Here is a 25,868-nt window from a genome sequence, read left to right as displayed (position 1 = left end):
TAGGAAATTGGTCATCTGTTTTCAAGATTTACTGAGTTCTTCAATGTGCACACATATTTTCATCTTGCTTATTTTCTCCCCTTTACCAAGAGCAGTGGTAGGAATATAATATATTTTCATGGTATTTCTTGTTAATAGGAAGCCTTTATGCAGAGCATACACTTTGCTATCGTTCAATACAGTAGCCATTAGCCATGCATGGTTAAATTTTAGTTAATTAAAAGTAAATTAAATTGAACAATCAGTTCCCTCATCCCATTAGTCACATTTCAAGTGTTCAGTAGCCACATGTAGCTGGTGGCCACCATGCTGGACACCACAGAACTTTCCCATCGTTGCAGAAAGTTCTCAACAGTGCCATTCTAGAGGCAACAGGTACCAGCACCCCTCCTGCCTTACTCTTGGTCACCTCGCACATCCACAACACCCAACCAGCTACAGGGAGGAATTTGAGTTTGTTTCAACCAGTTTGTCTAGTCTCCAGAGAATCCAGTCCGAATTCCTTACTAGGACGTGTGAGCCCTGCTGTAATACAGTTAGCCCCTGCCTTTCCTCCTCTGCCTATGGAACACTGCCTGGAATTCCTTGGCCCACTCAACTTCAGCTCACCTTCCTTTGTCTCCATGTCCATCCCCGCTCCTCCTTCTCCACTCTCTCACATATGCTTTCAAAACAGAGTTCCAGGAAACTTTACTTCCTCTGTTGGCCCAGCTCACCCAGGGCTGATGATATCTCCCCTTGGGCGGACTGGGTCCTCTACACATTTCACGACATTGCCACGGTTTACATGTCTTTCAGCCCCCACGAGACTGTAAGCCTCCTGGCACTCAGTCTGCTGAATGTTGTTAAACAACAGGATGACACACTGAGTGTCCGTCTGTTCAGGCTGCCGTAACGGAATACCAGAGTGGGCGGCTCAAACAACAGACATTTATTTTCTCACAGTTCTGGAGACTGAAAGCTCAAGATCAAGGGGCCAGAGGGTTCATTTCTGGTGAAGCCTCTCTCCTTGGCCTGCAGACAGCTGCCTTCTCACTATGTATTCACATGGCCTTTCTATGCACAAACATCCCTGGTGTCTCTTCCTTGTCTTGTAAGGACATCAATCTTGATGAGGGACCTCCCCCCTGACCTCATTGGATCTTAAATATCTCCTTAAGGTCCTATCTTCAAATATAATCCACTGGGGCTAGGGATTCAGCATACCAACAACTGTGTCCTTTTGTTTCAGAGACTTAATTTAAAGGTTCTTTACTAAAGATACTGCAGAGAAAGTTCTAAAATCTGAAAGAGTGTAAAAGTTCTTTTTCTGCTATTTCCAAAATGGTACTCTTAAATTATGAACAGTTCAGTGTAGAAAGACACAGGATTTCTATTCTTTCTTTACAGCTGATTAATACAAAGTCTGAAAGGAAACCCCCACATGATCACTGTCTCCCAGCTATAATTTTAGCTGCTGCCTTCAAGAACCCAGGAAATCCGAAGAACAGAGGCCATGCATTTCCTGTGTGAAAAGGGAAGGGAGACCCTTGAGTACATTACTCTAAGTAATTATCTATCAATACACAATAGAAGTAACAGCTATTTTTAAGTGTTGTGTCTTCATTGACTATACAGTTTTCTTTGCTAAGCAGTGTATAATTTCCTAGTCTTTTTAACAGCAAGTGCAATACTGAAAATGTCAGCTAATTTAAAGTGTAAAGATTGAACCACAAGGATTATGTTAGTCCTACACAGAAGCAAGCTCACTGCACAGCAAAAATGAGTTTTAAAAGATTTACTGGGATGCTGATAATGGGGGAGGCTATACACATATAAGAGAAGGGGGAATATGGGATAGCTCCATACCTTTCTCTCAATTTTGCTGTGAAACTAAGACTGTTCTTAAAAAATCTGTAAAAACAAAAACAAGTCCAGGCACAGTGGCTCATGCCTGTAAACCCAGGACTTTGGGAGGCCAAGGTGGAAAGATCGCTTGAAACCATAGGTTCAAGACTAGCCTGGGCAATGTGGTGAGACTCCGAATCTAAAAAAAAACTGTAAAAGTAGGCACAGTAGAGTGCACCTGTAGTCCTAACTACTCGTGATGCTAAAGCGGAAGATAGCTTAGCCCAGGAGTTTGAGGCTATAATGACCTATGATAGTGCTACTGCACTCCAGCCTGGGCAACAGAGCGAGACTAAATAAACAAAATATTTACTGGCAGAATAAAATTTTCCCATTAACTTAACCCTAATTCACTTCTTTCCTGTCTTCAGTTATACCATAGAACAGTGACCAAATAACATGAATTCTTTTTTTTTTCTGAAACAGAATTTCGCTCGTTTCCCAGGATGGAGTGCAGTGGTACCATCTTGACTCACTGCAACCTCCGCCTCCTGGGTTCAAGCGATTCTCCTGCCTCAGCCTCCCGAGTAGCTGGAATTACAGGCGGCTACCACCATGCCTGGCTAATTTTTTTTTTTTTTTGAGACAGACTCTCACTCTGTTGTCCAGGCTAGAGTGCAATGGTATGATCTCCACTCACTCCACCTCCCGGATTCAAGAGATTCTCCTGTCTCAGCCTCCTGAGTAGCTGGGATTACAGGCACGCGCCACCACGTCTGCCTAATTTTTGTGTTTTTACTAGAGACAGGGTTTCACCATGTTGGTCAGGCTGGTCTCGAACTCCTGACCTCGTGATCCGCCCACCTCAGCCTCCCAAAGTGCTGGGATTACAGGCGTGAGCTACCACGCCTGACCCGCCCCCACCCCCTTTTTTTTTTTTTGAGATGGAGCTTCGTTCTTGTTGCCCAGGCTGGAGTGCAATGGCACAGTCTCAGTTCACCACAACCTCCACCTCCTGGGTTCAAGCGATTCTCCTGCCTCAGCCTCCCGAGTAGCTGGGATTACAGGCATGTGCAACCACACCTGGCTAATTTTGTATTTTTAGTAAAGACAGGCTTTCTCCATGTTGGTCAGGCTGGTCTTGAACTCCCAAACTCAGGTGATCCACCCACCTCCGCCTTCCCTAAATACTGGGGTTAGAGCATGAGCTACTGCGCCCAGTCCATTTTTTGTATTTTTAGTAGAGATGGGGTTTCTCCATGTTGGCCAGGCTGGTCTCGAACTCCTGACCTCAGGTGATCCGGCCGCTTTGGCCTCCCAAAGTGCTGGGATTACAGGTGTGAGCCACCACACCCGGCCTGAATTCATTTTTATACTCAATAAATGTATATCACATCAGCCAAAATAATACATTAAAAGATTAAATGTGATTTGAAAAACAAAACTGCAGCTCTTGAATTCAATCTTTTTTCTGAAAAGATGGAACACGTATTCTGGCCCCTGACCTGCCCTGATGATGAGAGAAGCAGTCACACGTGGCTAATGCTCACTGAGGACACACTACATGAAAGGGAACACAAGGCACGGGGGTGACTCCACTCCCTCATGCTCGTTTCCGTGAGGGCACATCATCAGGCAGAGTCTGTACTCCAGCAGACCAGTGCCCCCATCTCTGAATCTCTTTTCCAACTTCTAAGTCCTGCACGTATATTCACTCCACTGTGAGACTAAAGGTCAAAGAAAAGGGAACTAAATGACCAAAAGAGGCTGTCTCGGACTGCGCAACCCTGACACACAAACACCCTATACATCTTGGCTGAGGGCCTGCCCCTGGGAAAGAAGGCACCTAAAGACAGCATGTTTCTTACTCTCTGTCAACAAGTGCATGGTATGAGAGATCAAGGCAGTTCACAGGCCTGGCCAGCACTGAGCAGAACAGCAATGTCACTCTCTTCAAGGTCCTGTGGACTGCCCCAAGTGGGGAAGACCAACACAAGACACAGAAATATCAGAAGTATTAATACTTGGGATAATTACTTATTGCAATTATTTATTTCACTCCTTACAGTAAGTGCTCCTAAAGAAAAGTAGATGGTGCTAAGTTATATAGAGGGAGACTCAGCAAGCTAGAGGAGTTGGACATGGACAATGCATAAGCCTACTCTGGTGCCTGAAACTCAGAGGAACAAGGCAGGTTTGGCCCCTGCTCTCATGAAGCTTCACAATGGGTAACTAAACCAGAGTCAGACACAGGCAACAGCATCCTGAGAAGAGTGAATAATTCAATACATATTGACCAACAACTGTGTGCCAGGTACAGCCTTGAAGAGTAGACTATTAATAAGGGAGACAAACATCTAAACCTACAACGCCAGATATAAATCAGCCCTTGTAGCGTGGGTCTAATCAGTGACCCCCTGTAGCAGTTCATGTCCTCTGAAAAGCAGATGCTATCACAGGATTAGATGTGAAAGAGATTTATGTGGGACAACGCCCTTGAGGGCAAATGGGGAGGGAACCAGTAGATGTTTGCCAGGGGAGGAGGAAAGGAAGGCAGGTCGGACAGAAAAAGTCTTACACTAAAGGCAGCACTAAGAAAGTTCCGGCCAGGTCAATGAGGAGTCCTTGAGACAAAGTTCTCATCAGGACTCCTGAGAAACAGCCTTGGTGTTCCTGCTATAGGAAGCACAGCCTCAGCTTGAGGTCAGTGTGGACCCACAGCACAGCGATGAGGCCATCAGTGGATTATGCCCTCATGGGCCCCAAATAAAGGATAGATTAGATGTAAGTCATCGAGCTCCACACCAGTGAGGCCTCTCCAGCTTAGCCTGGATCCTACAGGAAGACAGGAGCAACAGTGCACTTATCTCAGTCTCCCCTAAGTTTTTTTCTTTCTGGTCATTTAAAGCAACAAAGACCACATTCTGATTCAACGGCTCCCTGAGGCACACATCTATCCTGCTGATGGGTTCACTGAATTAGAAAAACTGCTGTAAAAAAGCTAAGCATTAAACCATTTACAGAGGATTCTTTATTTGAAACGGAATAAACACCATGTGAGGTTTTCACTTTTATTACTTCAATAAGCATCCATTGAAATGCCCAAAATGTGCAAGGTGCTGGAGACAGAAAGATGAGCAGATCAAACCTTCCTCTTGAAATGTTCCCTGTAAAATAGTATAGAAAAGACAAGCAAACAAATAATCATGAACAAATAATTATGATCCTACAAGAGTGATACAATGAGTTTAAAAAGGATACAGAGCACAGGCACGTTATTCTGTGAAGGTAGGGGAGAAGGGGGCTTTAGTAGAAGGCAGAGCCTCAAACAGAAAGTGAAGTTTAAACTTAAGCGGTCAAAGAAAGACAGGAACTAAACAGGTACAGAAGAGCTGGCAATGAAGCATATTAAAGTTTTAGGATATTAAAATGGAAATCACTGATATTTCTTTTTTAAACCGACATATGATTAACCTATAAGAACTTGTGCATATTTAATGTATAAATTTTGATGAGTTTAAAGATAAGTATATCCCTGTGAAACCATCACCATAAACATAATCAACTCGAAAAGTTTCTTCCTCTCTTCTTGTTTGTGATAAGAACATTTAACATGAGATCTACTCTCTTAACAAATTTTTAATTATACGATATCGTTAACTATATGCACTTAGCTGTATAGCAGCTCTCTAGGAGTTACTCATCTTGTATAACTGAAACTACATACCCTTTGATCAACACCTTCCAGATTCTCCCACCACCCCAGTCCCTGGCAACCACCATTCTACTCTCTGCTTCCATGAGTCTGAATATTTTAAATTCCTGATACAAGTGGGCTTGTGTAGGATTTGTTCTGGTGCTGATTTTCTTTTTTTTTTTAGTCAGGGTCTCATGGAGTGCACTGGTGCAATTTCAGGTCACTGCAGCCTCCACCAGTCCCAGGTTCAAGTAGTTCTCCCTGCCTCAGCCACCAGAGTAGGTGGGATTACATGTGTGCACCACCACACCCGGCTTTTTTTTTTTTTTTTTTTGAGACAGAATCTCAGTGTGTCACCCAGGCTGGAGTGCAGTGGCACAATCTCAGTTCACTGCAACCTCCGCCTCCTGGGTTCAAGAGATTCTCCTGCCTCAGTCTCCCAAGTAGCTGGGATTGCAGGTACGTACCACCATGCCAGGCTTTTTTTTTTTTTTTTTTTAAAGTAGAGGCAGAGTTTTGTCATGTTGCCCAGGCTGGTCTCAAACTCCTGGACTCAAGGGATCTGTCCACCTCGGCCTCCCAAACTGCTGGGATTACAGGCGTGAGCCACTGCACCCGGCCCTAATTTTCATATTTTTTTAGTAGAGGTGGGGTTTCACCATGTTACTCAGGCTGATACCAAACTCCTGAGTTCAAATGATCCACCCTCCTCAGCCGTCCTCCTCGACCTCTCAAAGTGCTGGGATTACAGGTGTGAGCCACTGTGCCCAGCTGGTGCTGATATTTTTAAAGAAACTTAGAAATCAAACTTTTGTAAAGAGACACTTTTACTGGGATAATTTACTATGAAAAAAAAAAACCTCTAAAGAGGGTATTCCCAAATCATGAATAATAAATTTTGCTAGTGTAACATACAAGTCAACTAGTCAGTACGTATAATGTTTAAAGATTTTCAAACATGTTTTATAAATTAAAATGCCTGATTGTCCTTACATACACAAACTGAAATATTTATTAAACTAAGCAATAGCTTTAAAATGTTATAAAAAAAATAAATAGACGATGACATCCATGTCTTTCAGCTACTATGTTCCAGTTATTCAAGAGGCTGAGGCAAGAAGATCGTTTGAACCCAGTAGTTCAAGGCAGCAGTGAGCTATCCTCACACCACTGCACTCCCACCTAGGCAACAGAGCAAGACAAGACACTATCTTAAAAAAAATAAAACATAAAAAATAAATGGCCGCGCACGGTGGCTCACGCCTGTAATCCCAGCACTTTGGGAGGCCGAGACGGGCGGATCACGAGGTCAGGAGATCGAGCCCATCCTGGCTAACACGGTGAAACCCCGTCTCTACTAAAAATACAAAAAACTAGCCGGGCGAGGTGGCGGGCGCCTGTAGTCCCAGCTACTCGGGAGGCGGAGGCAGGAGAATGGCGGGAACCCGGGAGGCGGAGCTTGCAGTGAGCTGAGATCCAGCCACTGCACTCCAGCCTGGGTGACAGAGCGAGACTCCGTCTCAAAAAACAAAAACAAAAACAAAAACTAATACTGTGAAATTTTTAAAATACTTACCTCATTTAAATTTTTACTTTTATTTATTTATTTTTTGAGGCGGAGTCTCGCTCTGTCGCCCAGGCTGGAGTGCGGTGGTGCCATTTCGGCTCACTGCAGGCTCCGCCCCCCGGGGTTCCCGCCATTCTCCTGCCTCCGCCTCCTGAGAAGCTGGGACTACAGGCGCCTCTACCACGCCCAGCTAATTTTTTGTATTTTTAGTAGAGACGGGTTTTCACCGTGTTAGCCAGGATGGTCTCGACCTCCCGAGCTAGTGATCTGCCCACCTTGGCCTCCCAAAGTGATGGAATTACAGGCGTGAGCCAACGCGCCCGGCCTAACTCATTTAAAAGTTTTAATAATAAACTGACTAGATGTTAAGGTAAATAATATTTTTTACTAAAAATAAAAGATTTCTGAAAACAAAAACATTTAGTGAGAAGAGGTATTATTTTACATTTTTGCAAGTCACTTTAACTCTGGCTTCAGAGAAGACAATATGGGTTCTCATACCTGCTCCTGAATCCAATCTGTTGCACTGTGTGGTGTTTTGGTTGAAGTCTATGAATCAAAGCCTTTTTCAGACAGACATGCGTTTGGAAAAGGGTGGGGTGTCTCAGCAGCCTTTTCAGATCACTGTGGACACTCTTCCTTGATACAACACCAAAACCAGGCAAGGGATACTCTCTTAAAAAAAAATAGTTGGGTCCCGGTGCGGTGGCTCATGCCTGTAATCCCAGCACTTTGGGAGGCCAAGGGAGGCAGATCATGAGGTCAGGAGATTGAGACCAGCCTGACCAACATGGTGAAACCCCATCTCTACTAAAAATACAAAAATTAGCCAGTCCTGGTGGCACGCACCCGTAGTCCCAGCTACTCAGGAGGCTGAGGCAGGAGAATCACTTGAACCTGGGAGGCAGAGGTTGCAGTTAGCTGAGATCGCGCCACTGCACTCCAGCCTGGGAAACAGAGCAAGACTCCATCTCAAAAAAAAAAAAAGTTGTAATGTAGAATCTAAAACTCTATCAGTGAACTTTTCGTATCATTACATTAAAATCCATTGGTCTATCTTTTGAGTGAACCTTTTACCCATGCACTATGACTTTGTAACATGGTGCGATGGTGAGCTGGAAAATATTAGTTCACAGAATTATGTGGCTCTTCCAAATGTTGACACATTTCATTATATAATATCAAATATTCATTATATTGTCACCAATCTTATCAAAGAAGTCCTTAACTATTGGGAAACTGTCAAGCTCAAGGTAGCAGATAAAAGTGTTTCAAAATTTTTATTTTTGCTTGAAAGCACAAATATTATCATTGGTCATAAATTGTCAGTTATTTTCTTTCATTTATTTTCCAGAAAATGTCCACCAAATACCCAAGTCTCAATAACTGCAGATTGTCTGCTACCAACTTTTTCAAGCAAAAATGGCATTTCACAATAAAAGTAGCTAGTTCGCTTTACAACTCAAACTACAGAACTGCTGTTTCTCAAAACAGGCACTGTCCCTCTTTGTGCAGCAAAAAAAGCACTTCATGTACTTCCCATTTCCTCATGTAAAGACAAAAGGCCAAATTTTTTTTTAAATGTTTACTGCTTCATCAGGGTATGTTTAAGTGAAAGCAGCCCTTTTTGTTTTTTTAAAACTGCAAGTGGACAGGTAGTGAATAATGACTGTTAGTGCCACTTGGAGTCCCTGCCTCAATTTACATTAAAGTGCCAGCAGTTTTCCCTACGATTGCTTTTGGACCATCAGTACATGTGTCAACACAATCAAAATAGAAATGGCATCTTAGTATTATTATAAAAATAGTCTCCCTCCGCCTCCTGGGTTTGAGTGATTCTCCTGCCTCAGCCTCCCAAGTAGCTGGGATTACAGGAATGTGCCACCATGACCGGCTAATTTTTTTTTTTTTTTGTATTTAGTAGCAACGGGGTTTCGTCATGTTGGTCAGGCTGGTCTCGAACTACTGACCTGAGGTGATCCACCCACCTCGGCTTCCCAAAGTGCTGGGATTACACCATGCCCAGCCGTAAATCTGGCTTTTGACACCTGAAATATTACCTAGAACACAGTGGACACTGAATAAGTGAAAACAAATGCAAAAACAAAAAGCAGCAAGAACTCCAAAAGAGGGGACAAATGACATGGGAGTTCTGAGAAAGCAGTCACATCAGAGATGATCAAGGAAGGTTCAAAATAAGAGCGTGCTTTGAATATTCCCTCAAAGTTTTTTTTCAGTAATTTATTCTATATTATAAAGATCCTCACCATTCTTATCCATCATTCAAGGGAAATTCTGCTTTCCTGAAACAACAAATATTGGTTCAAATTCTGAATTGTGTTCAGAAGAATTATTGTCATTACGTACCACGTAACTAAAGTGCTCTAGAAAATAATCTAGATGCTGTTCCAGGAGAAATTCCCTATCTCATATTCTGACATTTGTTGTGTGTTTTCTTCAAGAAAAAAAGAAAGACATGAATACCAACAGTGAGCCGAGATCGCGCCACCGCACTCCAGCCTGGGAGACAGAGCCAGACTCCGTCTCAAAAAATAAATAAATAAATAAAAAAGAAAACGCCCAATGCTGCAGTGTTGAGAGGCAGAACAGAGGTGATTAGCGGATTAATGCTGTTATCGCAGGAATAGGTTAGTTATCAGGAATAAGTTCCAGACAAAAGGAACCTATTGTCAAAAGGATGAGTTTGGCTCCCTTCCTCTCTCATCCACACATTCTCTTGCCTTCTCACCTTCCACCATGGGACAACACGCCAAGAAAGTCCTTGCTAGATGCTAGTACCTTAATATTGGACTTCCACCCTCTGGAACTGTGAGAAATAAATTTTCTTTGTAAATTACCTATGTGTGGAGTTCTGTTACAGAACACAAACACAACACAAAATAGACTGAGAGAGCATTTGGGCTGGCCTTTGACAGATGAGTAGAATTAGAACATGAGAACCTTTTTTTTTTTTTTTTGAGACGAAGTTTCGCTTTTGTTGCCCAGGCTGGAGTGCAATGGCGCAAACCCGGCTCACTGCAACCTCTGCCTCCCAGGTTCAAGCGATTCTCCTGCCTCAGCCTTCCAAGTAGCTGGGATTACAGGCGTGTGCCACCACGCCCGGCTAATTTTTTGTATTTAGTAGAGAGGGGTTGCGCCATGTTGGTCAAACTGGTCTGGAACTCCTAATCTCAGGTGATCCACCCGCCTCAACCGCCCAAAGTGCTGGGATTACAGGCTTGAGCCACCGCGTCTGGCTGAACATGAGAACTTTTATATACCACAAAATAGTTAAGAAGCACAACAAATGTTTATTAACACAAAGGCAATGACAGGCTGTCATTCTGAAAATTAAGAATTATGGGCTGGGTGCGGTGGCTCACGCCTGTAATCCCAGCACTTTGGGAGGCTGAGGCAGGCAGATCACGAGGTCAGGATTTCAAGGTTAGCCTGGCCAACACGGTAAAATCCTGTCTCTGCTAAAGATACAAAAAATTAGCCAGGAGTGATGGCGCGTGCCTGTAATCCCAGCTACTTGGGAGGCTGAGACAGGAGAATCGCTTGAACCCAGGAGGTGGAAGATGCGAGCCAAGATCATGCCACTGCACTCCAGCCTGGGCAACAGTGAGACTCCATCTCAAAACATACACACACACACACACAAACAAAATTATATCCCAGATTTTAGAAATTAAAGACAGTTGAAGAGGAAAAAAGCTTTGTGAGAGAAGTCTCTTACTGTATACCCACAGAGTTTTTCCCCCTTTTCATTTTATTCCATCTAGACTAGAAGTCCTGCATTGTTAGAATATAAGAAATCAAGAAAAAGACTAAAGTTAAAGCTATGGAATACACCTATTAACCAGAATAAAGTAATCGGAATGGGATAAAGGTAGCCTATTGTGTAGAAATTTCCTCTCTAACCCACTGCAGTCCAAAACAAAGAACAAAATGCCACTGTCCATGTTTTAAAAGCAGTTCAACAGCAATAGCTCCAAGACACTGTACAGCACTGGTGTGCCAAAATCAGCTGTGAGGTGTGTCCAAGGTAATTTGTTACAGTAACAGGCAAAGCACAAAAGTTTTGGAATTAATTCTTCTTTAAATACCAAGGTTATGCCTCTAATGATCTCACTTTCATCAATGAACATCCTGATAGGTTTTCAGGAACCACATGTAAGAATTCTTCTCTATGTGTTCATGGTTGAGGGGGCAGGGGGTCTAAGAAGAGTGGGGTTCCATGTACTTTTTTTTTTTTTTTTTTTTTTTTTTGAGACGGAGTCTCACTCTGTCACCCAGGCTGGAGTGCAGTGGCCGGATCTCAGCTCACTGCAAGCTCCGCCTCCCGGGTTCACGCCATTCTCCTGCCTCAGCCTCCCGAGTAGCTGGGACTACAGGCGCCCACCGCCTCGCCCGGCTAGTTTTTTGTATTTTTTAGTAGAGACGGGGTTTCACCGTGTTAGCCAGGATGGTCTCGATCTCCTGACCTCGTGATCCGCCCATCTCGGCCTCCCAAAGTGCTGGGATTACAGGCCTGAGCCACCGCGCCCAGCCGGGTTCCATGTACTTCTACTCTTCATCTTCATCTTAATCTGAAGCAGACTCCTGAGTCAAGAGGGCAAACAGCCAGAAAAGTTAAGGAGCACGAACACAGCTATGCCTTATTTCCCTCTTGGGAATCTATAACAGAAATTCAGCAAACTTGCCCTATAGAAAGAAATCATAGCATTCTACCAGAATTTTCCCTCAGGGCCAATGCCAATCACAATGGTTGATGATGAGAATGAGTGAGGATGTTGGAGAATAAGGCCAGGTGTGAGGTATGAAGAAAGGCAGGGGATACTTTCAACAGGCTGAGGGGAAGGCATGCAGGATTTTCTAGATTATTCAGGTATCACTCATTACCAGTTCTGTTGAAAACAGCATCTTTGTAACTGTTAAGCTTCTTCTTCCTTCTAACCTACCAAGCACAGTGACAACTCTAAGTTTTAGGCAACTTCTCAGATAAATGTGAATGCTATAAAAAAGTTACACTATTTTGACAATCTATAAAAATAATAACAATGAAACACTAACGTTGGTTGTTTCAGCAATATAACTCATTACTAATATCTCCCTTTAATTAAATAAATAAGACACCTTACCAGTTTCAAAGCATTTTCACATACATTATCTGACTGAATCTCGACAGTAAACCTGGAATGTCAATAAAGCTGATATTCACCCCCTTTTACACCTGACTAAACCCAAGTTTGGAGACATTATAATTCATTGGAGATTCACAGACATTTTACCAGATGCCCACCACTGTGTGAAAATGCCAAAAATCTGCCTAAAACAAAGTCCTTATCAGTAAGCATCTCCAAATCCAACAGGGAGACCCCACGTCAACCACCACCACAATATAAACTACAGAAGCCAGCATTAACCTGTGGAAGCGCCCTGGAAGCAGGTCCACGTGTGACTGTGCCTAAGTAATCACTGACCTATTGTGGCCAAAAGAAAAATGTCAGGCCAGTCTAGGAGCAGGGAAAGAAGCCAAGAAGCCAGAGCTTCCACGTCCTTGGCTGCCACTCTACTACTCTGCTCTCTGCTGTCTTTTCCCCTTAACACTTTTTTTTTTGAGACGAGGTCTCACTCTGTCTTCTAGACTGGAATGCAGTGACACTAAAAAGGCTCACAACCTCGTGAAGTGATCCTCCCACCTCAGCCCCTCAAGTAGCTGGGACTACAGGCACACATCACCATGTCCAGCAAATTTATTTTTATTTTCCTTTTGGAAGAGACAGGGTCTCCCTGTGTTGCCTAGGCTGGTCTCAAACTCCCGGGCTCAAGTGATCCTCCTGCCTCGGCCTCCCAATATGCAGACATAACAGGACCGAGCCGCTATTTCTGGGCTTTATACTTTTTTTGTTTACCCCCTTTCTCAGCTTACGCTACTTTTCCAGGTTCCTCTCCACGTTACATAATCTTATACCTTTACTTATCTATACATCCCCTACATATGTCTAAGATGACAAGAGCATAAATGGATCCAACAGCTAGGAAACATTTCTTTCATTTAACTACCTGTGTTCTGTCGCACAAATTATAAAGTTCTTTGAGGAAAGGATTCAATTGTCCATGCCTAGCAAGCACTCAAACACGACTACAAAACAACGAAAAACTGAGGGAATAACGAATACACTGGAGCAGAAATTAGGAGCAATATGCAAAAATGTTTGAAATCTATAGAATCTAAACCGCATATATGTGATTTTCCCTAAAGAGCCTTAACAAATGCGGTACAGTAGATCCTGTCAAACCCATTCCTAATTTAATTTTGCCAGACTGCCTAAAGAGCATCTAATCACCAAGAATTCTCAAATTCATCCATTTCTTTCCTTTTTTTCCTTTTTTTTTTTTGTGAGAGACAGGGTCTCGTTCTATTGCCCAGGCTGGAGTGCTCCAGGGCTCAAGTGATCCTCCTGCCTCAGCCTCCCAAGTAGCTGGGACTACAGGTGCACACCATCACGCCCAGCTAATTTTTTTTAATACTGTAGAGACAGAGTCTTGCTATGTTGCCCAAGCTGTTCTGAACTCCTGTCTCCAAGCCAACGTGGCCTCCCAAAGTGTTGGGATTACAAGCATGAACCACTGTGTACTCGGCCTGTACTCCCATTTTTAAAAATGTGCCACAAGCCAGGCACGGTGGCTCACGCCTGTACTTTGGGAGGCCGAGGCAGCACTTTGGGAGGCCGAGGCAGGCGGATCACCTGAGGTCAGGAGTTCGAGACCAGCCTAGTCAACATGGTGATACCCTGACTCTACTAAAAATACAAAAATTGGCCTAGCATGGTGGCAAGCGCCTGTCATCCCAGCTACTCGGGAGGCTGAGGCAGAAGAATCACTTGTACCTGGGAGGCAGAGGTTGCAGTGAGCCGAGATCACATCATTGCACTCCAGCCTGGGCGACAGAGCAAGACTCCATCTCAAAAAAAAAAAAAACATGCCACATATCACAACATTTTTAAAAAGCTGAATGCTGAATTCAAAATAGTTGTAAGTACACGTTGTATTATATGTAAAACAAGATCACAACAGCATCTACCTCCCTAAGGTTGGTAAGGATTAAATGACTTACTATATGCTAGTGCATATAAATTAGATGTTTTGAGAAATAACTACCCCAGACCCAGCAAAATGTTATCAATCTGAAACTTAAATTAAGAATAATAAGATTATTAAAAAATGGATTCTAAAAGCCGAAAATGCATTTAGGTCTCAAAAACAGAGTAAGAATCAATTACATGCTTTTCTTCAAGGACTGCAAGTCCTTTCTGACACTGGAGAACTTAACTCTTTCCTAATGACAGCCAAAAGGAATATCAGGACACAGGCCTTGAAAGGGATAACATCCAAATGGGAAATGCCACCCACCACCTCTGAAGCCAGATTACTCCAGTCTATTTTTATCAACCAACCATTTATAGGACTTTTTTTTTTTTACTTTAAAAAATTCCATGAGGGGGCTAACAACTCCTAAGTGTTATGTGCTTTGCATACATTAAAGTATTTTAGCCTCATAACAATCCAAAATGGAAAGTGCTGTTATAACCCCGCTTTATAGATAATAAAATGAGGCACAGGGTGCAGCTCCTAGAGTATCAGGTGCGCGGCAAGGGCTCCCAGATCCGAGGGAAGTAGCTGCCTGCAGACAACGGGCGCAGTCACCCCAGTGAAGCCCAGACCAAGCCCAGACCTACAGCCTTTAGAAAAGCAGGGCTCACACCTTGGGGCAAAAGTGGTCGTTCCTCTCAAGATTCTCACAGCTGTCCAAACGACCTAGTCAAAGCCAGTCCTTGGGGTCGGATCCCATGGGGGGAGCAGCTGGGTATAGGAAAAAGTCTCCAGAAGTTTGGCAGGGGTCCCGATGTGGGGGTCCAGTCGGGGGTCTTGGGTGCAGGGCCGTTTTGGGGTCCTGGGGTGAGGAGTAAGGGTCCCAGGTGTGAGGGGCCAGGGGGAGGTGGGGTCCTTGTACGAGAGGCGGGACAGTAGTCCCTGGTTTGAGGGGCCGCGCGGGGGTGCCGGGGCTGAGGGTCGGGGGTCCGGAGGGGCAGCGCGGGACTCCCAGGGTGAAGGGTGGGGTCCCCGGGGTGAGGGGCCGCGCGGGGTTCCGGGGGTGAGGGGCAGGGGTCCTGGGGGTGAAGGGCAGGGGTCTCGGAGTGAGGGGCCGTGCTGGGGTCCCGGGTGAGGGGCGGGGTCCCGGGGTTGAGGAACGGTGTCTCCGGGGCGAGGGTTGGGGTCCCGGGGTACAGGAACCGGGGTTCTGTTGAGGGCCAGGGGTCCCAGGGGCGAGAGGCCGCGTGGGGGTCCCGGGAGTGAAGGGCGGGGTCCCGGAGCGAGGGGCTGCGCGGGGGTCCCGGGTGAGGGCGGGTCGTGGGGGTTGAGGGCGGGGTCCGGCTCACCTTCAGACAGCTCCAGCTCCAGCTCAGCCAGGCTCTCCCGCACCTCTGCAGGCAACGGCGCCGCCTCCAGCGGGCACCCGCGGTCAGCCATGGCCAGGCCGGCTAGCGTCCGGGCAGAGGCTGCAACCGGACCGGGCCTGGCGGCGGCAGCGCACACCACGGCTACGTCGCTCCCCTCAGGCCAACAACCTACATCCGCCAGGCGAGGAGCGGGAGGCGGCGGGGCAGGGGCGCGGCCAGAGCGGCAACGCACCCGCCCGGGAACGAGCGCGGATGGCTCCTCCGCGCCGCCGCCGCCCCGCGCGCTCCTGAGCGCCCGGCCGGCCCTACGCGGGAGCGCTTGCGCGGCGGGAAGGGCGGGTAGCGAGCGCGCGTGCGCAGTGGGTCTCGCGCCTGGGCTGCCCTCCCGGCCCCGCCCAGCAACACCAGAGCCTCGCTTCCATTGGCCCGAAGACGCGTCGATGCCGCTCCGGGCTCCCATTGGGAGAGGCGGGAGAGCGCCGCTCCCGACAGGCTCTGCGCTGGGCCGGCCTGAGGGTGGCTGGTCTGACTGGGCCAGGCCGTCGAGTTGCGGCCCGAGGCGCCTGCGTGGGGATGACCAGCCCGTGGGCGTTGGCGCTGACCCTCCCGGCGCCGCTGGTGGCCCCGCGCTTGGTCCTCCCCCCGACCCGCCCCTCCCGGGGTTCCTCCTCGGTCCCCGCGGCGTGGCGCATCCGCGTTGACCGCTGTCTTCGCTTTCGGGCTGTGCTGACCGCAAACGCTGCGCAGTCCGTGGTGGCGGCGAGGCACCTTTCTCGTGCCTTTGCCTGTGTTCACGCTTTGTTTTAAAAAATAGCCCTAGAAGGACACGTCGCTGGCCCCGAAGGAGCCCCAACAGCCATTCGGACCGCGAGGTGACCTTGGAGGGCGGGAGGACGGACGAGGGGCCTGGCGCAGCTAGACTGAGAGGGCCCCGCCGCCTCCTGAAGGCCCTGCTCCCCGAATGTGTGGGGGTGTGTCTGACGGTGCGAGCGTGGCCGTGGCCGTGCCCCGATGCCGCCCGCCTGTTACTGAGTGAGGCAGGGGTGTCCGAGTCTGCCAGCTTCAGCAGTTCTTGTTCCAGAGCTCCGCACGAGGCTGGCCAAAGCTTTGCGGGACCTGGAAGAACCTGTACACCCTTCTTCCTCCGTCCAGTCCTGCTTCCGTGCCCTTCCTTTCGCAGGTGTAGATACCATGTCCACGTTCTCGTACCCCACGCTCCGTCGCAGCATCTGCTTCTGGAGAAACCATTCTGCGACAGTAAAGCTGGTGAGAAGATGGGATTCGAGGCTGCGTCACTCACTCACCAGTAGTGAAGTAGGAGGGTGAAGTAGTGAAATGGAATGCACGAGTGGGTGAAGTATCAGACGTTTCATACATGCTGAACGTAGTAAAAAGAAGGAAAAAGGGATTGGATAGCTATTGCTTAGTGCCACCGAGTCTCTTAAGAATAGTGGTCAGCTGAAGGCAAGCAACATACAGTTGTAAGCCAGTAAGTCTGTCCGGTTGCGTACAGAGAAGCATCGTTTACTGCAGCAGGCCAAAGACGAGAACCAGACCCAGGAATTAACATCCCTGCTTGACTGAACTCCAAAAATAGGAAAACACCCAAACAAGGCAATACTCTTCCACTAAGTTTGGAGCCCTGCTAAGAAAAGATGAGGCCGGGCACAGTGGCTCACACCTGTAATCCCAGCACTTTGGGAGGCCGAAGCGGGAAGATCACTTGAGTCTAGGAGTTCAAGACCAGCTTGGGCAACATGACAAAACCCCGTCTCTACTGAAAACACAAAAAACTAGCTGGGCATGGTGGCCACGGCTGTGGTGCCAGCTACTTGGGAGGCTAAGGTGGGTGGATCACCTGAGCCCTGGAAGTCAGGGCTGTAGTGAGCTGTGATTGCACCACTGCACTCCAGTCTGGGCAACAGGAGTGAGGCCCTGTCTTTAAAAATAATAAAGAAAAGCTCATCATACATGGTTTGGAGATACCCGTGTAGATGCCTTCAAAGATTTTGACTCCCCAAACTACCTTAAACCTTTTTTTTGTAGACAGTGTCTCACTCTGTTGCCCCGACTGGAATGCAGTTGCTGGATCATGGCTCACTAGCCTCAACTTCCTGAGCTCAAAGGATCCTCCCACCTTAGCCTACTAAGTAACTGGGACTACAGGCACGTGTCACCATGGCTGGATACGTTTTTTATTATTTGTAGAGGCAAGGTCTTGCTATGTTGCCCAGGCTTGTCTCAAACTCCTAGGCCCCAGTAAGCCATCACACTTGGCCTGCCTTGAACCTGAAGCCCGCCGGGGTGGCTCACCTCTCCTACTAACCCGGCACTCCTCCTCTTCCCTCCCCCCACTTACTACACAGTAGATATATACTTATGGTTGTTTCTTTTGCATTATTCAGCTGGAAACAATGAGATAGAAAAGAGACTATAGCTCCCTCCTCCTCAAAAGAACTGTGTTACTAGTTTGCTGGGGCTTCAGTAACAAACTAGCAGACAAACTAGGCAGTCTCTCAGTTATGGAGGCTAGAGTCTGAGATCAAAGTGTTCACAGGGTTGGTTCCTTCTGGGGCTGGGAGGGAGAATCTGTCTCATGCTTCTCTCCTAGCTTCTGGTAGTTTGCTGGCAGTCTTTGGTGTTCCTTGGCTTATAGAGGCGTTGCCCCAGTCCTGCCTTTATATTCACATGGTGATCTTGTGTGTGTGTGTCTCCAGACGAAGGCATAAATAACACATCATTGACAAAGGTCATTAGACATGGACCTCTTTTTAGAAGGACACCAGTCATACTGATTAGGGCCCCCCCAATGAGCTCATCTTAGCTTGTCTGCAAAGACCCATTTCCAAATAATGTCACATTCAGATTTACCAGGGGTAAGGGGGCTTCAGCATCTTTTGAGGGGGACACACTTCAGCCCATAACAAGCTGTACCACCCAGCCAATATGTACTGACAGGAGCTGGGAAAGTTTGGGGCTGGATTATGAGGGTGCTTGATGAAGGGAGCTGGAATGTAAACTTGCCTAGATGTGTTTATTGAAATACGTGATTTAACACCTTGGCAAAGACTGGCTGCAGACTTCCTGCAAGGATGGCTCCTAGAATGGTGGTATAGCTATTGCTACCTAACAAATTACTCCACACTTAGTGGCTTAAAACAAGAATCGTTTATTATCTCTAGGTTACTGTGGGTCAGACATAGTGGGGATTGGTGTCTCTATTCACAGTGTCTGAGGCCTCAGCTGGAGCAGCTCAGAGGCTAGAGGTTGGAGTGAGTGAAGGTTCATCTGCTCGAATGTCTGACAGCTGATACTGGAGATTGGCTGCAGCCCAGATTGGGATGTCAGCCAGCACACCCCTACGTGGCCAGTCCCTGTGGCCGAGGCTTCCTCACAATATGATGGCTGGATTCCAAGGGCAATCTAAAGACAAAGGACAAAAGAAAGCTGTATCCTTTTTGTGAACCATTCTCAGAAGTTACATACCATCACTGCGGCTACTTCCTATTTGGAAGAAATGAGTCACTAAATCACCCATATTCAAAGGGAGAGGAATTAGGCTTCAACTTCTAAAGGGAAGAATATCAAAAAATTTGCCAATATATTTTTAAAACACCACACTTGGAAAAAACCATGGGCCATGGTAAGCAAAATTGAAACGGCAAAATTGCTATGGCAGACAGTGGTGGAAGGCAGGTAAAAGGTTAAGGAGTGTGGCATGCTGAAATTTATATACTCCGTGCATCTAGAAGACATTCCAGATGATCATTTTCCACATGAATGTGTAAATAACACATCATTTATAAAGATCATTAGACATAGGATGATGAAAGGGGCACTGATGTCACTAAAATATTCGGTGATGGCTCATCTCTGTAGGCAAGAATGACAATAGAAAGGCTGTTCCAGAACTTGGCTGGGTGATAGCATTGGGGATGATGGGATCTTAAGACAAAAGAAGCCATTCTGGGACATAATGGGGACCAAAAAAAAAAAAAAAAACCCAAGAAGCCAAAGGCAACACTTAGCTGATAGAAGTCAGAGGATTGCAATTATAGTAGCCAGCAGGGTCTGAGCAGCAGCCAAGGGGGCCTCACTTGTATGGTTATAGAACTGATTAATAAACATGGCATCCCTGGAGGCAAAATAGATGGGCAGCTAAGGAGGGTACTAAGCTGGCAAAAAAAAAAAAAAAAAAATCAGTCCAGGCACGGTGGGCTGTGCCTGTAATCTCAGCATTTTGGGAAGCTGGGGTGGGAGGATCACTTGAGCCCAGGGGTTCAAGGTTACAGTGAGCTGTGGTTGCACCACTGCATTCCAGCCCGGGCAACGCAGCAAGACTCTGTCTCAATTGAAGAAAATAAAAAAATCAAGATGCTTGTCCCAGTTTTAAAAAATCAGGATTCCATGCCCAGTTTCTGGAACTGAGCCAGTTTTCAGAAATGGAAACATTACTTGAGAGGTGGCCAAATAACCAAGAAGAAGGACTTATAACTGTACAAGTATACACAGAAATGAATCCCCAGGTATTTTTCCAAAGGGTCTGATAGCAATTTCTTTTGATAACTACATCCTGGAGAAAAGTGATTAGCCAAACATTTGGAAGACTTGTGGACACAGGGTCTAAATTGATGTCCAGACACCTAGAGCATCATCCCCTTCTGTTAGAGTGGCTGCGTGTGGTGGCCAGGTAATTGATGGAGTGCTGCCAAAGGTCCAGCTTACAGCAGACCCATGGACCTAGTGGACTGACGTAGTGATCATTTTCTTAGCCTTCCAGTGAATAATTGACATTGACATACTTGGCAGTTAATGCTCATTCCAGGTCCTTGACTTGTAGAGTTAGATAAAATGGAAAAAGCCAAACAGAAACCTGAAACTGCCCCATCCCCTACCGCGATTATAAAACAATTATCCCAGAGTGGAATGGCAGAGATAAGTGCCACTTTTAAGGATTCAAGTGATGCAAGTGGTGGTTACCAGCATTTTTGTTTAATTTACCAGCGTGACCCCTGCAGAAATCACAGGGATCCTGGAGAATGACAGCCTACTCTGTTTGCTGTCAACCAGTAGTTGTTTTGGGTACACTGCTAAAACTCATCTAAGAAGTATCCCTGGCTGGCGCAGTGGCTCACGCCTGAAATCCCAGCACTTTGGAAGGCCAAGGTGGGCAGATCATGAGGTCAGGAGTTCTCTGCCAGCTATGGTAGGTAGTTGTTGACTAGGTGGATTTGTTCTTTTCTGTACCTGTCAGGGATCAAAAACATTTTGCATTTGCATGGAATTAAAATACAGTTTTGCTTGAAGGTTATGTTACTTCTCTTGTTCTCTGTCATAATCCAAAGAGATCTGGACCACCTAGATATCCTGTAGAATATTACATTGTTCCTTTACATCAGTGACATGTTGATCAGCCAGATGAGAAGTGCAGAAGATCCTGGAGACAGCTGCTCCAGAGAGTGGCATATAAACCCTACAGGAATCTAGGAGCCTCCTACATTCTAACATTTTTAGGGCTCCATTGGTCAGGGGTGCTCTAGGGCATCCTTTCCAAAAGCTAATGAATTATTGCTTCTTGCACCTCCTGCCATTGAGAAAGCAAAACACTTGTTGGTTCTTGAGCTAGTTCTTGCCTTAGGTTCTGGAGGCAGCATACCCCACACCTGGGAATACTGCTTTGGTCCAAATACTAGTGGAATTGGGAGATTGCCAGTTTTGGAAAGAGCCCAGGACTGGAAAAGTCTGTACAGTAGCTCTGGGTTGTGATGAAGTAATGCTATTGCCTGGGCCATATAGTCTTAACAGGTAAGGTTTTGGCATTATTAATGGTGCAGAATGATGCAATGTAGAGTTTCTGACATGCCCAGTGGGAAATTCACAATGCAGAACTCTGAGGTTCTGTCATGCCACCTGGAGCAGAGAATTCTGTGTGTCTGGGGGCAGGGGGATGTAGGTCTATCTTCTGGCGTGCTACTTGGCTCTGATAGAGATGGAACACCGGACCATAAGCCACCAGATGACCATGCAGCCAGAACTGCCTGTTACGTGTCAAACTACCAAGTCATAACATCAGTTGGGACCAGCAACAGTCCCTCATAATATGGAAGTAGTATGTTCAAGATTGAGCATGAGAATGTACAGAGGTTACCAAATGAGCTGTAGAGCACAGATGCACGTGACTTCCAGAACTGTTGTATCAGCCACAATGTCATTTCACACCTGTGACCGTGTGAGGAGGTCCTTACAACCGGTTGACAGGAGTAAAAATTGTGAGCATGGTGTATAAATGGGTTGGCTCAGTATGAGTTCAGAATGAAAATAGCAGCGACATCATAGCCTCCTCAGGGGTGACCTTGAAAAATGGTGATAAGGGCGTATCCTCTTAGTAGGCAGCATTTCAGGCAGAACTCCTGGTCATCCACTTGTCTGTGGAAGAAGTGGCCCAAGGTGAGAATATACATGGGGTCATGGGCAGTGCTAGAGGGCCTGGAAAGAAAACAATTGGAAGTTGGAGATAAGGAGGTGTGTGGTCGGTTTATGTGGTCGGAATAGGCACGAAGTATGATGTTCTTTGTATACAATGTTAATGCCCACCAGAGAGCATCCATGAAAGAAGCATTATGCAACCAAGTACACAGTTGACTCAGCCAGTTGATACTGGACAGCATCTCTTATTGGCCACTGCAGTACTGGCATGATGGGCACATGGACAAGGTAGCCAGGGTGATGGAGTTGGAGGCTGTTCATGGGCCTAACAGCATGGGTTCTCTAACCAAAGCCGATCTACCCAGCTTTGGTTAATATCTCGCTGCCCCTGAATATCTAACCTGCCAGCAAGAGACCAATGCTAAACTCCCATTGTGGGTCACTTCATCAAGGAGCACAAACATCCAGGTTTACAGAGGTCTTCAGACAGAGTCCCGTTTTATAAGGAGAGTTTACTGTATTGGAACTCTCCCATCCTGGAAGGGCTGGTGGTTCACGTTTCACAAGAATAGTCTCATATTCCAGATACAAGGCTTGTCTTTTCCTACTCACAAGTGTCAGCCAGCAAGGCTTAAGGAGTGTTTGTTTCACTGACACAATCACATAACATTTCAAATGAGATTCACTTTGTAGCCAAGGAAGTGTAGTGTCCATGGGCCCCCCTGCCTGGCAGAGCACTGGGACAACATGCTAAAGGCACAGCCTCCCAAAGGCATGAGCCGCTGAGCCTGGCACTGAAGCCTTCCTTGAAACCATTCTTTGCAATCTTTTTCTGTTACTGACCAGTTGGACAGTCAGTAACTGCACAGGAATGCTTGTGGATCAGTAAATTCACTTCGAAAATCCAACCCTAACCTAGGTTGTAGTGTAGCAACTATTTTTTTGTTCGTTTGTTTTTTTGAGACAGAGTCTCACTCTGTCTTCCAGGCTGGAGTGCAGTGGCGCGATCTCAGCTCACTGCAACCTCTGCCTCCCGAGTTCAAGTGATTCCCCGGCCTCAGCCTCCCGAGTAGCTAGGACTGCAGGTGCCCGCCACCACGCCCGGCTAATTTTTTGTATTTTAGTAAAGATGGGATTTCACCATGGTAGCCAGGATGGTCTCAATCTCCTGACCTCGTGATCCGCCTGCCTCGGCCTCCCAGAGTGCTGAGATTACAGGTGTGAGCCACTAGTGTAGCAGCTATTTATAGTTCATGCCACCATACGGTATGAATCCATTGGTAAAACAAACCTGTATTTTTTCCTCTTCTGTCAACTGGTCATAGGGAGCATCCCATGAAACCACAGATGTAGACTGAGGGGGTGTGAAGTAGAAAAGGTGGCACCATGCATTTGGCCAATCACTTGGGTCACACACTTACGCCTTCTGAATCTGTTTGGGCATAGTTTTGTGTATACTGTTTCCAGTTTCAGTGGAATGCTGTTGTTTATGTCCAGTTTAATGATTTGTTGTATAGGCTGTCTCCTCCTATAGTATGCCTCATACTTCTGTGGGCTGTATTGGGATCAGAGTCTTAGGGGTCTGCAGGCAATTAAGGTGGTATTGTTGGGTTTTGAGAATCAGCATCTCTCTGTGAGGCACTGTATTTGTTCTCACATAAAGAAATGCCTGAGGCCAGGTGTGGTGGCTCAGGCCGGTAATCCCAGCACTTTGGGAGGCCAAAGCTGGTGGATCACTGGAGGTCAGGAGTTCAAGACCAGCCTGACCAATATGGTGAAACCCCATCTCTACTAAAAATACAAAAATTAGCTGGGTGTGGTGGCATGCACCTGTAGTCCCAGCTATTCAGGAGGCTGAGACAGGATAATTGATTAAACCCGGGAGGCAGAGGTTACAGTGAGCTGAGATTGTGCCATTGTACTTCAGCCTGGGTGACAGAGCAAGACTCTGTCTCAAAAAAAAAAAAAAAAAATGCCTGAGACTGGATGATTTATAAAGAAAAGAGGTATATTTGGCTCACGGTTCTGCTGTACAGTAAGCATAGTGGCTTCTTCTTTGGGGAGGCCTCAGGAAGCTTCCAATAATGGCAGAAGACAAAGGGGGAGCAAGGCACTTCACATGGCTGGATTAGGAGAAGAGAGAGGGTGGAGGTGCCACACACTTGAACAACTGGATCTCGTGAGAACTCATTCACTGTCTGAGAACAGCACCCAGGTGTTAAACCATTCATGAGAAACTGTCCCTGTGATCCAGTCACCTCTCACCAGGTCCCACCTACAACATTAGGGATTAGATTTCAACATGAGATTGGGCAGAGACAGATCCAAACCATATCAGGCACCATCCCAGGTGCATTCAGTAAAAGTTTTCTATTCAGGGTTTTGAGGTGATTGTGGTGGGGCCCCTCCAGGATAATTGCTGGACACCAGAGGACCCAACCACATGATTGGAGGATTAGGATTTTCAGCCCCACCCTCAAACCTCTGGAGAGGGGAGAGGGTTGGAGTTTAAGTTCAATCATGTGATCAGTAATCCAGTCCATCGTGACTATGTAATGAGGCCTTGATAAAAACTCTTGGACAATGAGGCTTAGGGAGGTTCTGGGTTGTGCTGTGTTGCAGGAAGTTAGGGACCCCGAACTGAGGGACTGGCTGGAGACGCAGCAGAGGGACATCAATTGTGAAGATTTCATGGACATTTATCACTTCCCTAGTAATACTCATAATTTCTTACACCTGTCTTACTTTGATCTCTTAATCCTGTTATCGTGGTAAGCTGAGGATGTACGTCACCTCAGGTCCACTGTGATGACTGCATTAACTATAGAAATTGATTGTAAAACGTGTGTTTGAACAGTATGAAATCAGTGCACCTTGAAAACGAACAGAATAACAGCAATTTTAGGGAACAAGGGAAGACAGCCATAAGGTCTGACTGCCTGTGGGGTCGGGCAAAAAGAGCCCTATTTTTCTGCTTGCAGAGAGCCTATAAACGGACGTGCAAGTAGGAGAGAGATCCCTAAATTATTTTCCTAGCAAGGAATATTAAGACCCTAGGAAAATTATTGCATTCCCGGGGGAAGGTCTATCAATGGCCGCTCTGGGAGTGTGTGTCTTATGCGGTTGAGATAAGGACTGAAAATACGCCCTGGTTTCCTGCAGTACCCTCAGGCTTAGGGTGGGGAAAAAAAAACGCTGCCTGGTAAATTTGAGGTCAGACTGGTTCTCTGCTCTCAAACCCCATTTTCTGTTGTTTAAGATGTTTATCAAGACAATACATGCACAGCTGAACGTAGACTCTTACCAGTTTTTGGTTTTGCCCTTGGCCTTGTGATCTTTATTGGCCCCAGAAGCATGTGATCTTTGTTCTCCTTTTTGCCCTTTGAAGCATGTGATCTTTATGACCTACTCCCTGTTCATACACCCCCTCCCCTTTTGAAGTCCTTAATAAAAACCTGCTGGTTTTGCGGCTCAGGTGGACATCACAGTCCTACCACTAAGTGATGTCACCCGCAGCAGCCCAGCTGTAAAATTCCTCTCTCTGTTCTATTTCTCAGACCAGCCGACCCTTAGGGAAAAATAGAACCTATGTTGAAATATTTGGGGTGGGTTCCCCCGATAATGCTGGGAGGGCAGCACGCCTGCAGTGGACACAGAAGTTCTGGGCCCCATACCTGTCCTGCTCACCTCTTCCATTTGGCTGTTCCTTTGTTGTACCCTGTATAATAAACTGGTAATCCCAAGAATAGTACTTTGTGTCGTTGTAGCAAATTATTAAACCTACGGGGGTGGGGGTGAAAACCCCACAAACTTATAAATTGGCTGGGCAGAATTGCAGTAGCCTGGGAACACCACTTGTGGCTGATGTCTGAAGTGGAGACTG

At 46.3% G+C, this 25,868-nt stretch overlaps 1 protein-coding gene and 2 long non-coding RNA genes across 10 annotated transcripts in view; 1 reads left to right on the top strand and 2 right to left on the bottom strand.

Moving 5' to 3' along the window:
* DIP2A (disco interacting protein 2 homolog A) overlaps positions 1-15,869 on the bottom strand; it is a 107,537-nt gene extending 91,668 nt beyond the window's left edge. For 6 of the 7 annotated variants that reach the window (XM_017956339.3, XM_017956340.3, XM_021935412.2 and 3 more), the window contains exon 1: positions 15,539-15,867. In XM_017956339.3, coding sequence (XP_017811828.1) covers positions 15,539-15,629 — 91 coding nt within the window. In that variant the 5' untranslated portion in view covers positions 15,630-15,867. Of the gene's footprint in view, positions 1-15,538 lie in introns of all 7 variants that reach the window. The other variant, XM_021935414.2, reaches the window with a different exon arrangement.
* On the bottom strand, positions 4,883-10,123 carry LOC116274622. Its single transcript, XR_004183406.1, has 2 exons — positions 9,359-10,123; positions 4,883-4,994 (listed from the first exon to the last, which is right to left on the bottom strand). It is a non-coding gene; the product is annotated as an uncharacterized LOC116274622 (long non-coding RNA).
* Positions 15,870-16,038: 169 nt separating the features above from the next.
* LOC108584852 lies at positions 16,039-19,758 on the top strand. 2 transcript variants are annotated; one of them, XR_004183405.1, is made up of 3 exons: positions 16,039-16,431; positions 16,740-16,825; positions 18,788-19,758. It is a non-coding gene; the product is annotated as an uncharacterized LOC108584852 (long non-coding RNA). The 2 variants fall into 2 exon arrangements; XR_002520774.2 differs by lacking the exon at positions 16,039-16,431 and having other exon boundaries at positions 16,673-16,825.
* Positions 19,759-25,868: the final 6,110 nt, after the last annotated feature.

This window comes from Papio anubis, chromosome 4 (assembly GCF_008728515.1).
Source record: "Papio anubis isolate 15944 chromosome 4, Panubis1.0, whole genome shotgun sequence".
In the NCBI taxonomy this organism is placed as follows: Eukaryota; Metazoa; Chordata; class Mammalia; order Primates; family Cercopithecidae; genus Papio; species Papio anubis.
This window is presented reverse-complemented; position numbering and strand designations above follow the sequence as displayed.